At 64.1% G+C, this 12,204-nt stretch overlaps 1 protein-coding gene across 4 annotated transcripts in view; it reads left to right on the top strand.

Annotated features, from left to right (window-relative positions):
* The window catches only part of KCNQ2 (potassium voltage-gated channel subfamily Q member 2), a 48,863-nt gene that overhangs the window by 9,317 nt on the left and 27,342 nt on the right, over positions 1-12,204 (top strand). For all 4 annotated transcript variants that reach the window (XM_081290827.1, XM_081290825.1, XM_081290826.1 and 1 more), the window contains exons 2-5: positions 5,797-5,887; positions 6,799-6,925; positions 9,712-9,887; positions 10,856-10,981. In XM_081290827.1, coding sequence (XP_081146953.1) covers positions 5,797-5,887; positions 6,799-6,925; positions 9,712-9,887; positions 10,856-10,981 — 520 coding nt within the window. The remainder of the gene's footprint in view (positions 1-5,796; positions 5,888-6,798; positions 6,926-9,711; positions 9,888-10,855; positions 10,982-12,204) is intronic.

Consider the following 12,204-nt stretch of genomic DNA (forward strand, 5'->3'; position numbering starts at 1 on the left):
CATTGTGTGCTTGGGAAAGGCCACAGCGGAGTGTGGCTGCTGCCCCTCCCTGGCCACAGACCCAGCAGCCATTCTTCATGTCCGGTTTGTGCCCGGAGCGGCCGTCAGCACTCCGCCCTCCCCACTCCTGAGGCCAGAGAGGCAGAGGTCCTGCAAGCCGGGCAGTTTATTAGGGGAAATTAGATTCCAGGCGGCAGTGCCGGCTGCGACTTAGTGGACAAGGCGGGAGGATGTCCCTGGGGAGCCTCCCTGAGTGTGGGCCAGAGGAAGGGACTTTGGCTGCTCACCCCCACCTCGCCCGGCAGTGCTCCCAGCCCCCAGCCCAGGGGGTACAACTTTATTGGAATGAGCCCTGTTCTGAGGGGCAATTTCTGCAGGGGACCCCGTGAGAACACAGCATCTGTTGGAAGAGGGGTGCCAGAACAGGGCCATGCCATTGGCTCAGACCCTCCATTTCCTTCTGAAAAGTGGGGATGGAGCACCTTCCTCCTGTGAGCACACTGTGTGCCCTGCGGAGTGGACAGTGCTGAGGATCTTAGCCCTCCGGCCAGCCCCTCCCACCCATCCCACAGCAGCCTGAGGGCACTCCCTGGGCTGGGGAGTAGAGCAGGGTGCTGGATTGGGCCTGTCCTGCTGTTCCTGTGGTCAGTCTTACTACATTACATGTGTCAGATGGGAGTGGAGCCCCGCCATCTGGAGCTGGTCTTTGGGAAGGTGCCTGGCGGGAGCCCAGTTTTCACAGTGGGGGTCTGGGCCGTGTCTGCGGGCCACTGGAACAGCCTCGGGCTCTGTCCCCCAGCCAAGCCCTGCCAAGGAGAGGGGTCGGAATGAGGCGGCAGCGGTTTTGTTGGGTTTTCCAGAAACATCAGCTGCAGCAGACCAGTGGGGGGAGGTGAGGGGACAAAAGAGGGGCTGTCCCTCACCAGGTGGGGCCCACTTGCCCTCACGCCTGAGTCCTGCACTGTTGGTCCCTGCTGCAAGCTGCCCACATGGCTGTCATCTGGCTGGGGTGGGCGTCTCCTGCTCTGTGCTGGGGCCTCCTTGCACTCAGGCCATGTCAAGAGGGGACCCCCACCCTGAGCTCGGACTGTGTCCGGAGCCCTCCGTCTCCTCTGGGAACGATGGTCCATGTGCTCTGGAGCTCTGGATCCCAAAGGGCTGTGGCCAAGCCTCCCTCGTGGCCTCTTGTGCCTGGTTTTGGGGGTCCTGGGTGGCCTGATCCCCAGGGGTCAGTGGGGCTGCCCAGGGCCATCTGAGGCCCGGGAGGCTGGGGCCAGGGACCAGTTGCTTGTAGTGCTGGTCTCCTTGGGACTGCGACCAGGGAGGCATTGAGTTGGACCTATTGACCATAACGGGTTGGGAAGCCCCTGGTGCTTCCGGTCTGGGCTCGGGAACCCCACCATTCTCTGTTGGAGGCGGCTCCTTTCTGTCCCCTCAGGCTTGGCTGGACTGTGGGCCTTGCTGGCTCCTGTCCTGCTGCCTGGCCACACCTGGGTGAGCAGAGCACCAACTCCCAAGTCTGATGTCCCCTCAGAGGTGGCTACTGTGGGGTTCTGGAAGGCTCTGAGCACAGAGGCGCCCACGCTGGTCCCTGTACCTCCTGAGGTCTCTGTGCCCTCCCCGGGGAAGGGAAGGGTGCTGCACTGACAGCAGCCCTGCACGTGAGCCAGCACGGGCCTTGTCCCCTGGCTGTCCTTGTGCTGTGGGGCTGGGTCTCAGGGTGGTCACCCCACCCTGTCCTGCTGGGCCAGTCCTCCCCAACCGGGGGGCTCCAGGGATGGACCCTGTCAGGTCCCGTATCCCTGAGGCCTCTGTCCCAGGGACCTAGGGCCATAGGACACGGAGCCCATTCTTATCCTTCCCGGGGACAGAGGCAGGAGGTGGCAGAGTCCGGCACCTCAGAGCTTCAGCCTCCATCTCTGAAAAGCAGGGGAGTGTGGGGCGAGGCCTCTGCTGGCTGGCACTGGTCACCCAGGCACCTTTAGGTGGGAAGGGGCCAGGAGAGCTTCTCCCACGTTCAGCTGGACATGGGGCTGGATGTGGGGTGGGACGAGCCGGAGTCTAGGGAAGGGCCCTGGCTGCACCTGGGATGATCTCCCCACTATCTGGGCCTGGAGCCCCGGGCAGCCAGGGCCTCTCCTGGGGAGCCCCAAGCTGGGGAGGAGGCCCTGCAAGCACAGTGGATGTCCTTCCTCTTCCGGGCCTCCAGGAGTGCGTGGGAGCACTTCCCTGTGTGCCCGCCGCCAGCCACCCCTGCACCAGCTCCCCCGCGGAGCCATCTGTGCCGTCTGTTCAGAAAACGTAAAAACAAAGCGTGAAGCACGGTGAGAACTTCTGGGCAGGCTGCTCGAGGCTCCCAGCACCGCCTCCGTGGGGTGGCCAGGTGCTCCCTGCTCTCCTCCTGGGCGACTGGAACAGGGGCCTTCCAGGGGCTGAGCTGCTGCGCCCCGGCTCTGTGCTGGCTCCATGCTGGCTCCATGTGTCCCAGGCTGCTTGGAAGGGCTCTGATCCACAAGTCACGGCAGTGTCAAAGGTGTCCCATGTCTCTGGGGTCTCCTGAAGGTTCTGAGATGCCCAGCCAGAGCCCCCTAAGAGCAGGCCCGAGGCCTCCCCTGTGCTTTAACTTAGAGGAATCTTTCCGTGTGAGGAGCTGGACTCTGTGATGCAGTTCTGAGACACTGTGGACTCAGGATCCAGTCTGTGTGCTGTCCTGGGCCCTGTCCTGTTTCCAGGCCTGGCCAGATCCCCCTCTGCTGGATGCTGGACATACCTGTCCTCCCCATCCTCTGGGTATTGCTCTTCTCTCTGCCGGGACACCCTTCTTCCTCCTCCCCTGCTGCTTCTGGCCCAGGGCACATGTCTCCCTGGGTTCCCTGTGCTGTCTGCAGGGCTGAGATGGTCCCAGAGCCCTTTCTGTGATGGGGTGAGTGCCTTCAGGGCCCCAGCCTTGGGGACCTGGCTCAGGCCCAGGAGCCCCTGTCCTCCCTCAGGAGATCACACCATCAGGCGGGCACAGTGGCCAGAGAAGGCACACGAGATGTCTGCACTTTTTTTTTTCAGGGCTCAGTTAATTGAATCAATTGACTAATGAGCAGAGGAAATTAATTGCAGTTTTGAAATGTGCCATTTCTTTGCGTGTGTTGTCTGTGCCAGAGGGCCCCGCCTGTGCTTCTGCTGCCCACTGCCCGCTCCTCTGCCAGGAGCTGTCCTTGGGGCCACGCCCTGGGGGAGGGGACTGCTCCGGTGGCTGTGCTTCAGGGCCAGTGCATGTGACAGGGTTAGCCCAGGGGACAGGTGCTGGCAGGATGGTGCACCTTTCCTTGGGGCTTCAGGAGCAGGCTGGTCTCAGAGTGCTTGGTGATAGTGTGCTCCCCCTGCCCTGGAACCAGCGGGCAGGGCTGGACCCGGGCCGAAGCCCATGTCCCTGTGGCCAAGCTCAGGCCGGGCCATATGGGGGGTCCTCAGCGGCCCACTGGGAGACTAGTGGCTCCCACTCTGAGCGGGCAGTGGAGCTGGCAAGGGGCAGTTCCCCTGTGGCCCTCAGGGCCCCTCCAGCTTCTCCATGCGGCTCTGGAGCTTGGCGCGTCCTGTGCAGCCCTGGCCCCTCGGCCTGGGCTGCAGGGACTCTGCCTGAGTGCCCCATCCCCACTGTTCACCTTGGGTACACGCACTGCTGGCCTGGCAGAGGCTCCTGCCCCCCAGTCAGCTGTGCTGTTCCTCTGGGGAGCATGTGCCGGTGGGTGTTGGTGAAGGCCGGTGTGCCTGGAGACCTGGGCTGGACGCTCCTGGCAAGAGGCCTCCGTGCCCGCAACTGTCCTAGAGCATGACTGGGGTGTTCCCTCCTGAGCTGCTGAGTCAGCGGCAGGCCCAGGCCCTGGCTGCGGCCGTGTCCTCTCATGGTGGCTGGGGTGTCGTTCAACATGGCCTAGGAGTCGCTGTACTTTCCAGTGTGATTGACACTTCAGCTGTGACTGAGCAGAGCTGAGGACCCTCCGCATGGTGCAGGCCCTGGGGTGAGGGAACGGCGAGGGACCAGCATGGGCAACCAGCCTGGACACGGTGGGCTTGCACAGAGGGCAGTGGGCTTGTGAGAGCCAGTGGGCAGAGGGCCCCAGGGCTGCCTGCTGGGTTGCGGGCAGTCAGGTGGCACAGTGCAGGAGGGTGGGCTCGGACACCTACTGTGTGTAGCACTGTCCAGTGGCCTCCTTGAGTTGCCTTCCCTGTGGACCAGGCTGGGGGTGCAGAGGCTGGGCTGGGGGTGCAGAGGCTGGGCTGGGGGTGCAGAGGCTGGGCTGGGGGTGCAGAGGCTGGGCTGGGGGCCGGGCTGGGTGGCTGACACCCCTGGGTCTGTACTGCCTGTCCACCTCTGCTGCACCAGGCCTCAGCAGTCTCCTGGGCAGGGAGCCCAGCTTTGGGGTTTGGGCTGACACCAGGTCTCCCGAGATGCCCATGGGCAGCTCCCGTGGTGCTTCAAGGGCTTTCTTTTCTTTATTGGTGGTCCTGGGATGAAGCCAGGGCCCCTCGTGTGCTCGGTGAGCATGGCACTGGGCTGAGATCAGCCCCCAGGGCACCTTCTTCCCAGAGAAGGAAAAGAGCAGGTCAGGTCAGGTAACCAAACACTGGCCTTCAGCCTGTGTGCCCAAAGGCTCCACACACCCAGGACTTGTTCCCACTGACCCAAGGCTGCTGGGCCGCCTGCAGCGTGGCTTTCCTACAGGGATGAAGAGAGCTCAGCAGCACGGTGGCGTGGGATGAGGTCAGCAGGACCCTCCATGCCTCGGCCTTCACAGCCCGGAGAGCTCTGGTCTTCTGTCTGCAAGGGGCAGAAACCATGTCCAAGGGCATGAAGTTGCAGGCTTCCCTAGTCTGAAGTCCAGGCTTAGGCACAGCTGGATGCTGTCTAAAGGCAGGAGTGTTGAGGCCCTTCTCTGTCCTCCACTGCTACCTCCCTGTGGCTTCATCCTCCGGGAGGCCTGTGCCTGGGGCCTTGCACCAGGCCCCAGGCTGCAACCTAGGGTCATGGGGCCTCTTTTCATGTGGCTTGACTTGAGCAGAGGTCCTGGGGCTGATGATGCCAGTGCTGGCTGGCAGCCTTGGTACCAGGAGCACCCTGCACCCTGGCTGGAGAGGCTGGTTGAGGGGCTGGTGGTGGGTGCTGCACAGGGTGATGTCTAGTGGCATGTTCCGCCTCTCTGGCACCAGTGGCTTGAATGATGGGGTGTGTGGGGCTGGGAGAGACTCCCTGCAGCCCAGGGAGCTTATGGCCAGCTCCCGGATCCACAGGTGGAGGGTGCCAGAGGTTTCTTCTGTCCAGTGGGCAGAGGAGTGTGGCCAGAGCTTCAGGCAGGCCTGGGAAAGGGACGCTGTGTGGAGGGAATCCGACCCAGACACGCTGACATGCAGCTGTGAGTGCAGCTCTGTGCCCTGGGCTCTGGTCCCTCCACGTCACTGTTAGCAAGGGTCACTGTGGCCAAGGGGAGCCTGAAGAGCCTCTCTCTGCTGTGTGACCAGAGCACGTTCATGGTGAGGATATCCCCCTGGATGTGGACACGTCCCTTTCCGGTTGCGAGTGGCCACCTCAGCGGCCTCAGGGCAGCAGGAGCTGCCTCCTTGGGAGGAGCTTCTGACGGTGCCTCTGGTTAGCTGCCTGTGCCCCAGCGGAGCAGCCTGTGGCTCCCAGGAAGAGGAGCCGGTGTGGCGGCCTCCGGCAGGGGCCCAGGAGGCAGAGGGGGTCGTGGGTCACGTCCCTCACTCTTCCCGCTGCGGGCTCTGACTGCGGCTCTCCGTGTCCTCCAGGTTCTTGCTGGTCTTCTCCTGCCTGGTGCTGTCCGTCTTCTCCACCATCAAGGAGTATGAGAAGAGCTCGGAGGGCGCCCTCTACATCCTGGTGAGCCAGCACCTGGGGCCAAGGGGAACAGGGTGGGGCTGAGCCCAGAAGACAAGGCCCCCTGGGCTGGAGAACCTACCGGGCACTCTGGCCTCAGCCCTGCTGCCCGTGTGCGCCTGGCCTCCCTGGTCCAGGGGGCACCCAAATATGTGGCCTTGCTCCTTCCAGGTGGGTTCTATGAGGCAGCCCTGGAGGCCCTTCCCAGGCTCTCAGTCCCCAGCACTGGTGACGCCACCTTGGATGACAGCACCCCCTCCACCACCCACCTCTCCTCTCTACCCTCTTGGCTGTGCTGGAGGTGTGGGGTGCTCCACTGGAGGTGTGGGGTGCTCCACTGGAGGTGTGGGGTGCTCCACTGGAGGTGTGGGGTGCTCCACTGGAGGTGTGGGGTGCTCCCCAGCAGATGTGGCGTGATGCTCACAGCAGCCCTGTGCCAGGGCAGGGTGGGCACCAAGGCAACGGGAGTGTGATTCCTGTTGCCGTTGGTAACGGGGGTGGCTCTCAAGGAAAGGGGGCCCACCAGGAGGCCCCCTCCCACACCCACCCACTGTCCCAGGGCTGCCTGAGTTTCGCGGAAGCTGTTTCCTCACTGTCACCTGGGACCCTCCCTCAGCCCTGCCATCACCCCACATTGTCACCAGCTTTGACCAGGCAGAGCCTAGTCCAGCCCAGACAGGGAGGACCCCCGCAGCTCAGACAGGAGGATCCCCCAGCCCAGACAGGGCAGATGAAGACCTCTGTGGTTTTCAGGCCCCCACGTGCTCATGGCTATGGCCCCATGGGGCCCTGTGTCCTGTCCAGGGGTAGACCTTGCTGCTGGGCCCTGGGGGCCTCCTGCCTAGGCTCCTCCCTAGGCACAGCTGCCTGTGGGTGTCCATCAGGCTGGGGCCTCAACTGTGGGCTCCCTGCAGGAAATTGTGACCATCGTGGTGTTTGGAGTGGAGTACTTCGTGCGCATCTGGGCCGCAGGCTGCTGCTGCCGGTACCGCGGCTGGCGGGGGCGACTCAAGTTCGCCCGGAAGCCTTTCTGTGTGATCGGTGAGACTCATGGGGTGGGGTCGGTGGGGTGGGGCACAGGGGCTGGCCTGGAAGGAGCTGGTGTCTGTGCTGGCTGCAGCAGGCTGGCCAGATGCCAGGACCAGCCTCTTCTGGAAGTCTCTTCTCCCCATGGGTAGAGCCCATGATTGACGTGGGCAGGGTGTCAGGGGAGGGACGGAGCCAGGCAGCCTGCCCCAGACCCCACAGGCAGGGTGCACAGTGGTAACTGCCCATCCTAGGCCTGGCGCTTCCCAGATTCTTGCGAGGCTCAGCATGCACCTCCATGTCCACCTGTCCCTTCGGGGTAGGGGGCGGTGGCTCTGGGGGAGGGAGGCCGTGTCCACCTGTCCCTTCAGGGTGGGAGGCGGTGGCTCTGAGGGGGGGAGGCCATGTCCACCTGTCCCTTCAGGGTGGGAGGCGGTGGCTCTGGGGGACGGAGGCCATGTCCACCTGTCCCTTCAGGGTGGGGGGCGGTGGCTCTGGGGGAGGGAGGCCATGTCCACCTGTCCCTTCAGGGTAGGAGGCGGTGGCTCTGAGGGAGGGAGGCCATGTCCACCTGTCCCTTCAGGGTGGGGGGCGGTGGCTCTGAGGGAGGGGAGGGCCATGTCCACCTGTCCCTTCAGGGTGGGGGGCGGTGGCTCTGAGGGGGGGGGGCATGTCCACCTGTCCCTTCAGGGTGGGAGGCGGTGGCTCTGAGGGAGGGGAGGGCCATGTCCACCTGTCCCTTCAGGGTGGGAGGCGGTGGCTCTGAGGGAGGGGAGGGCCATGTCCACCTGTCCCTTCAGGGTGGGGGGCGGTGGCTCTGAGGGAGGGGAGGGCCATGTCCACCTGTCCCTTCAGGGTGGGAGGCGGTGGCTCTGAGGGGGGGGAGGGCCATGTCCACCTGTCCCTTCAGGGTGGGGGGCGGTGGCTCTGAGGGAGGGGAGGGCCATGTCCACCCGTCCCTTCAGGGTGGGGGGCGGTGGCTCTGAGGGAGGGGAGGGCCATGTCCACCCGTCCCTTCAGGGTGGGGGGCGGTGGCTCTGAGGGAGGGGAGGGCCATGTCCACCTGTCCCTTCAGGGTGGGGGGCGGTGGCTCTGAGGGAGGGGAGGGCCATGTCCACCTGTCCCTTCAGGGTGGGAGGCGGTGGCTCTGAGGGGGGGGAGGGCCATGTCCACCTGTCCCTTCAGGGTGGGGGGCGGTGGCTCTGAGGGAGGGAGGCCATGTCCACCTGTCCCTTCAGGGTGGGGGGCGGTGGCTCTGAGGGGGGGAGGCCATGTCCACCTGTCCCTTCACGGTGGGAGGCGGTGGCTCTGAGGGGGGGAGGCCATGTCCACCTGTCCCTTCAGGGTGGGGGGCGGTGGCTCTGAGGGAGGGGAGGGCCATGTCCACCTGTCCCTTCAGGGTGGGGGGCGGTGGCTCTGAGGGAGGGGAGGGCCATGTCCACCCGTCCCTTCAGGGTGGGGGGCGGTGGCTCTGAGGGAGGGGAGGGCCATGTCCACCCGTCCCTTCAGGGTGGGGGGCGGTGGCTCTGAGGGAGGGGAGGGCCATGTCCACCTGTCCCTTCAGGGTAGGGGGCGGTGGCTCTGAGGGAGGGGAGGGCCATGTCCACCTGTCCCTTCAGGGTAGGGGGTGGTGGCTCTGAGGGAGGAGGCCATGTCCACCTGTCCCTTCAGGGTGGGGGGCGGTGGCTCTGAGGGAGGGGAGGGCCATGTTCACCTGTCCCTTCAGGGTAGGGGGCGGTGGCTCTGAGGGAGGAGGCCATGTCCCCTGTCCCTTCAGGGTGGGGGGCGGTGGCTCTGAGGGAGGGGAGGGCCATGTCCACCTGTCCCTTCAGGGTGGGGGGCGGTGGCTCTGGGGGAGGGAGGCCATGTCCACCTGTCCCTTCATGGTGGGGGGCGGTGGCTCTGAGGGAGGAGGCCGTGTCCACCTGTCCCTTCAGGGTGGGGGGTGGTGGCTCTGAGGGAGGAGGCCGTGTCCACCTGTCCCTTCGGGGTGGGGGACGGTGGCTCTGAGGGAGGAGGCCATGTCCACCTGTCCCTTCATGGTGGGGGGCGGTGGCTCTGAGGGAGGAGGCCGTGTCCACCTGTCCCTTCAGGGTGGGAGGCCGTGGCTCTGAGGGAGGAGGCCATGTCCACCTGTCCCTTCATGGTGGGGCACGGTGGCTCTGAGGGAGGAGGCCGTGTCCACCTGTCCCTTCAGGGTGGGGGGCGGTGGCTCTGAGGGAGGAGGCCATGTCCACCTGTCCCTTCGGGGTGGGGGACGGTGGCTCTGAGGGAGGAGGCCATGTCCACCTGTCCCTTCATGGTGGGGGGCGGTGGCTCTGAGGGAGGAGGCCGTGTCCACCTGTCCCTTCAGGGTGGGAGGCCGTGGCTCTGAGGGAGGAGGCCATGTCCACCTGTCCCTTCATGGTGGGGCACGGTGGCTCTGAGGGAGGAGGCCGTGTCCACCTGTCCCTTCAGGGTGGGGGGCGGTGGCTCTGAGGGAGGAGGCCATGTCCACCTGTCCCTTCGGGGTGGGGGACGGTGGCTCTGAGGGAGGAGGCCATGTCCACCTGTCCCTTCATGGTGGGGGGCGGTGGCTCTGAGGGAGGAGGCCGTGTCCACCTGTCCCTTCAGGGTGGGGGGCGGTGGCTCTGAGGGAGGAGGCCGTGTCCACCTGTCCCTTCGGGGTGGGGGACGGTGGCTCTGGGGGAGGGAGGCCGTGTCCACCTGTCCCTTCAGGGTGGGGGCGGTGGCTCTAAGGGAGGCCGTGTCCACCTGCCCCTTCGGGGTCGGGCGAGGCCGTGACCCTGCCGTCTCTGCAGACATCATGGTGCTCATCGCCTCCATTGCCGTCCTGGCCGCGGGCTCGCAGGGCAATGTCTTCGCCACGTCTGCGCTCCGGAGCCTGCGCTTCCTGCAGATCCTGCGCATGATCCGCATGGACCGGAGGGGGGGCACCTGGAAACTGCTGGGCTCTGTGGTCTACGCCCACAGCAAGGTGAGTGACCCAGGCTGCAGGGCCCAGCCAGCCCCAAGGCCGCTGCCACCTGAGTCCTTCCTGGGTCCCTCTGCCCTGGGAGGAAGGGCCAAGGGCTGGGCCGCTCAGGTGTGGAGCAGCCCCCTCCCCTTCCGTCTTGGGGTTTCTCTCTGTGAATCGACCTAATTTTGTCATCTGCCCCCGGAATGCTGCTTTCCTGCATGGCCAGTCGGCTGGGCCCCTCCTGGAGCCGCTGGCTCTGTGGTTGGTGTCTCATTTCCTGGTTTTGAGCACCTGGATCGATACACGGCTGGAGTCACCTGCCAGCTGGCTGTTTAAGCTGTGGCTTGCGTGGCTGCTGTCTTGGGGACCTGTGGGGTGGCTGCAGCCACGTGCCTGTGTTTCTGGGGCCTGAGGCCCCTAGTGGCCAAGACCCCGTCCTGCCAGATTGTGCTGTAACATAAACTTGTGTGGCTGGGTTATCTGCCTAAGTGGTCCCTTCCTGTCTTCCTACCTGCCAGAGCCCTGCGTGGCTGGCAGCTTAGGGGCAGGAGTCAATCCCTGGGGGAGGTGGGCTCCCTATTGCCTGGCCCTGGTTCCTCCCTGAGTGTTGGGGTGGTGGGATGCAGCTGGGTGGGCCAGCCTCCCCTGTGGAGCTGTCCGGAGGGCTTTCTCCAGGTGGGCAGTGTCCCCCTGGCCCACCTGTGTTGGCAGACACCCCAAGACCTGGGTGAGTGCTAGCCCACTGGCCAGGGCTGCTGTTCTTCCAGGTCTCCATGTGCAGATGGAGGGCCCAGCTCAACAGCATGGCACAACCATGTCCCCTCCCATCTGGGTTGTAACCCTCCGGCCAACCCCTGCAGGGGCAGTGCCGGTCTGCCTTGGGGGTCAACCCCGATCTCTGGAGATGCAGAGACTAGTAGGCTCCTGGGCTGGACGCTGGCCAGTCTAGCTGAGCACTGCAGTGATGTGGCCCGTCTTCCCTGCAGGAGCTGGTCACTGCCTGGTACATTGGCTTTCTCTGCCTCATCCTGGCCTCATTCCTGGTATACCTGGCAGAGAAGGGTGAGAATGACCACTTCGACACCTACGCAGACGCACTCTGGTGGGGCCTGGTGAGTCCCAGCCTGTGGACCTTGGGTCAGTGTTGCTTCCCTGAGGGCTCACAACCACCTCCTCACATCCTCCTGCCCAGTCCAGAGGCTGCGCCTACCCTCAGGGTCTGCAGGGGAGACCCACCTGCCCTTGAAGAGTAGGTTGGCCACATCTCTTGGGGGCCACCTGCTGGCTGCCCATGGACAGCCTGTGGAGGTGGTGGCAGAGGTTGGGGGTGGCTGTGGATGTGCTGGCATGTGCGCTTACACACACGTATGTGTGCATATGTGCACATGTGTATGCACATGTGCATATGTGCACATGTGTATGCACATGTGCACATATGTGTGTGGTGTGTATGTATGTGTGTGTGTGCGGGTGCACGTGTCTATGTACATTCATATGTGAGCATGTGCATGTGTATAACATACATGCTTACACTGTGTGTGCACAGGTGTATAATGAGTGTGTAATGAGTGTGTTTGTATGTGTGCATGTGCAGTGTGTGTTGTGTGTGTGCAGATATACATGTGCACATATGTGTGCAGCATATGTGTGCAGCATATATGTAAGTGATGTGTATGTTTCCACGTATATGAGTGTAATGTGTGTCTGTGTGCAGTGTGTATGTGTTTGTGTGTGTGTATACATGTGCATGCGTTCACCTGTGTAATGTGTGTGCATGTGTGTGCTTGTGTATGCACATGTGCTTGTGTAATGTGTGTGTATGTATGTGCATGAGTCGTGTGTGTGTGTGTGTGTGTGCATGCACCAGCACTGGGAAGAGCTGGGCTCTCTGCCCACTGACAGCTCACCTGCTCTTTACCTGTGTGCCGGGGTGTGTGGGAGGAGAGAGGATGGGGGTTCTGAGAGCCCTGGACAGGTGGGGCTGTCTTGAGGCTCCCAGATCAGGGGCCAAACCCATGACCTTTCATCCATTTGGGGTAGGGCTGGAGGCTTGCCTCCCAGGGTCAGGTGCACTGTCCCAGGACACCCCTTTCTGGACTCCCAACCTGGCCCTGCCCCCCATGGTGAAAGGGACACTGCTCTCTGTGGCCTCCCTGGCTCAGCCTTCCAGGCTGCCCTGTGCAGGGTGGTGTGGACCCTGGGGATGGTGGTCCTGCTTGCATGGCCACCCCTCCCAGGGCCACCCTCCTGGTCCCACTGCTGCCCTGGTGCCCAGCTGCTGTTCTGCACTGTCCACAGCCCCCGGCCTCTCTCCGTCTGTCTCTCGTGCTTTTCT

The sequence above is a fragment of the Spermophilus citellus genome (assembly GCF_964194105.1).
Source record: "Spermophilus citellus genome assembly, chromosome: 4".
Taxonomy (NCBI): Eukaryota; Metazoa; Chordata; class Mammalia; order Rodentia; family Sciuridae; genus Spermophilus; species Spermophilus citellus.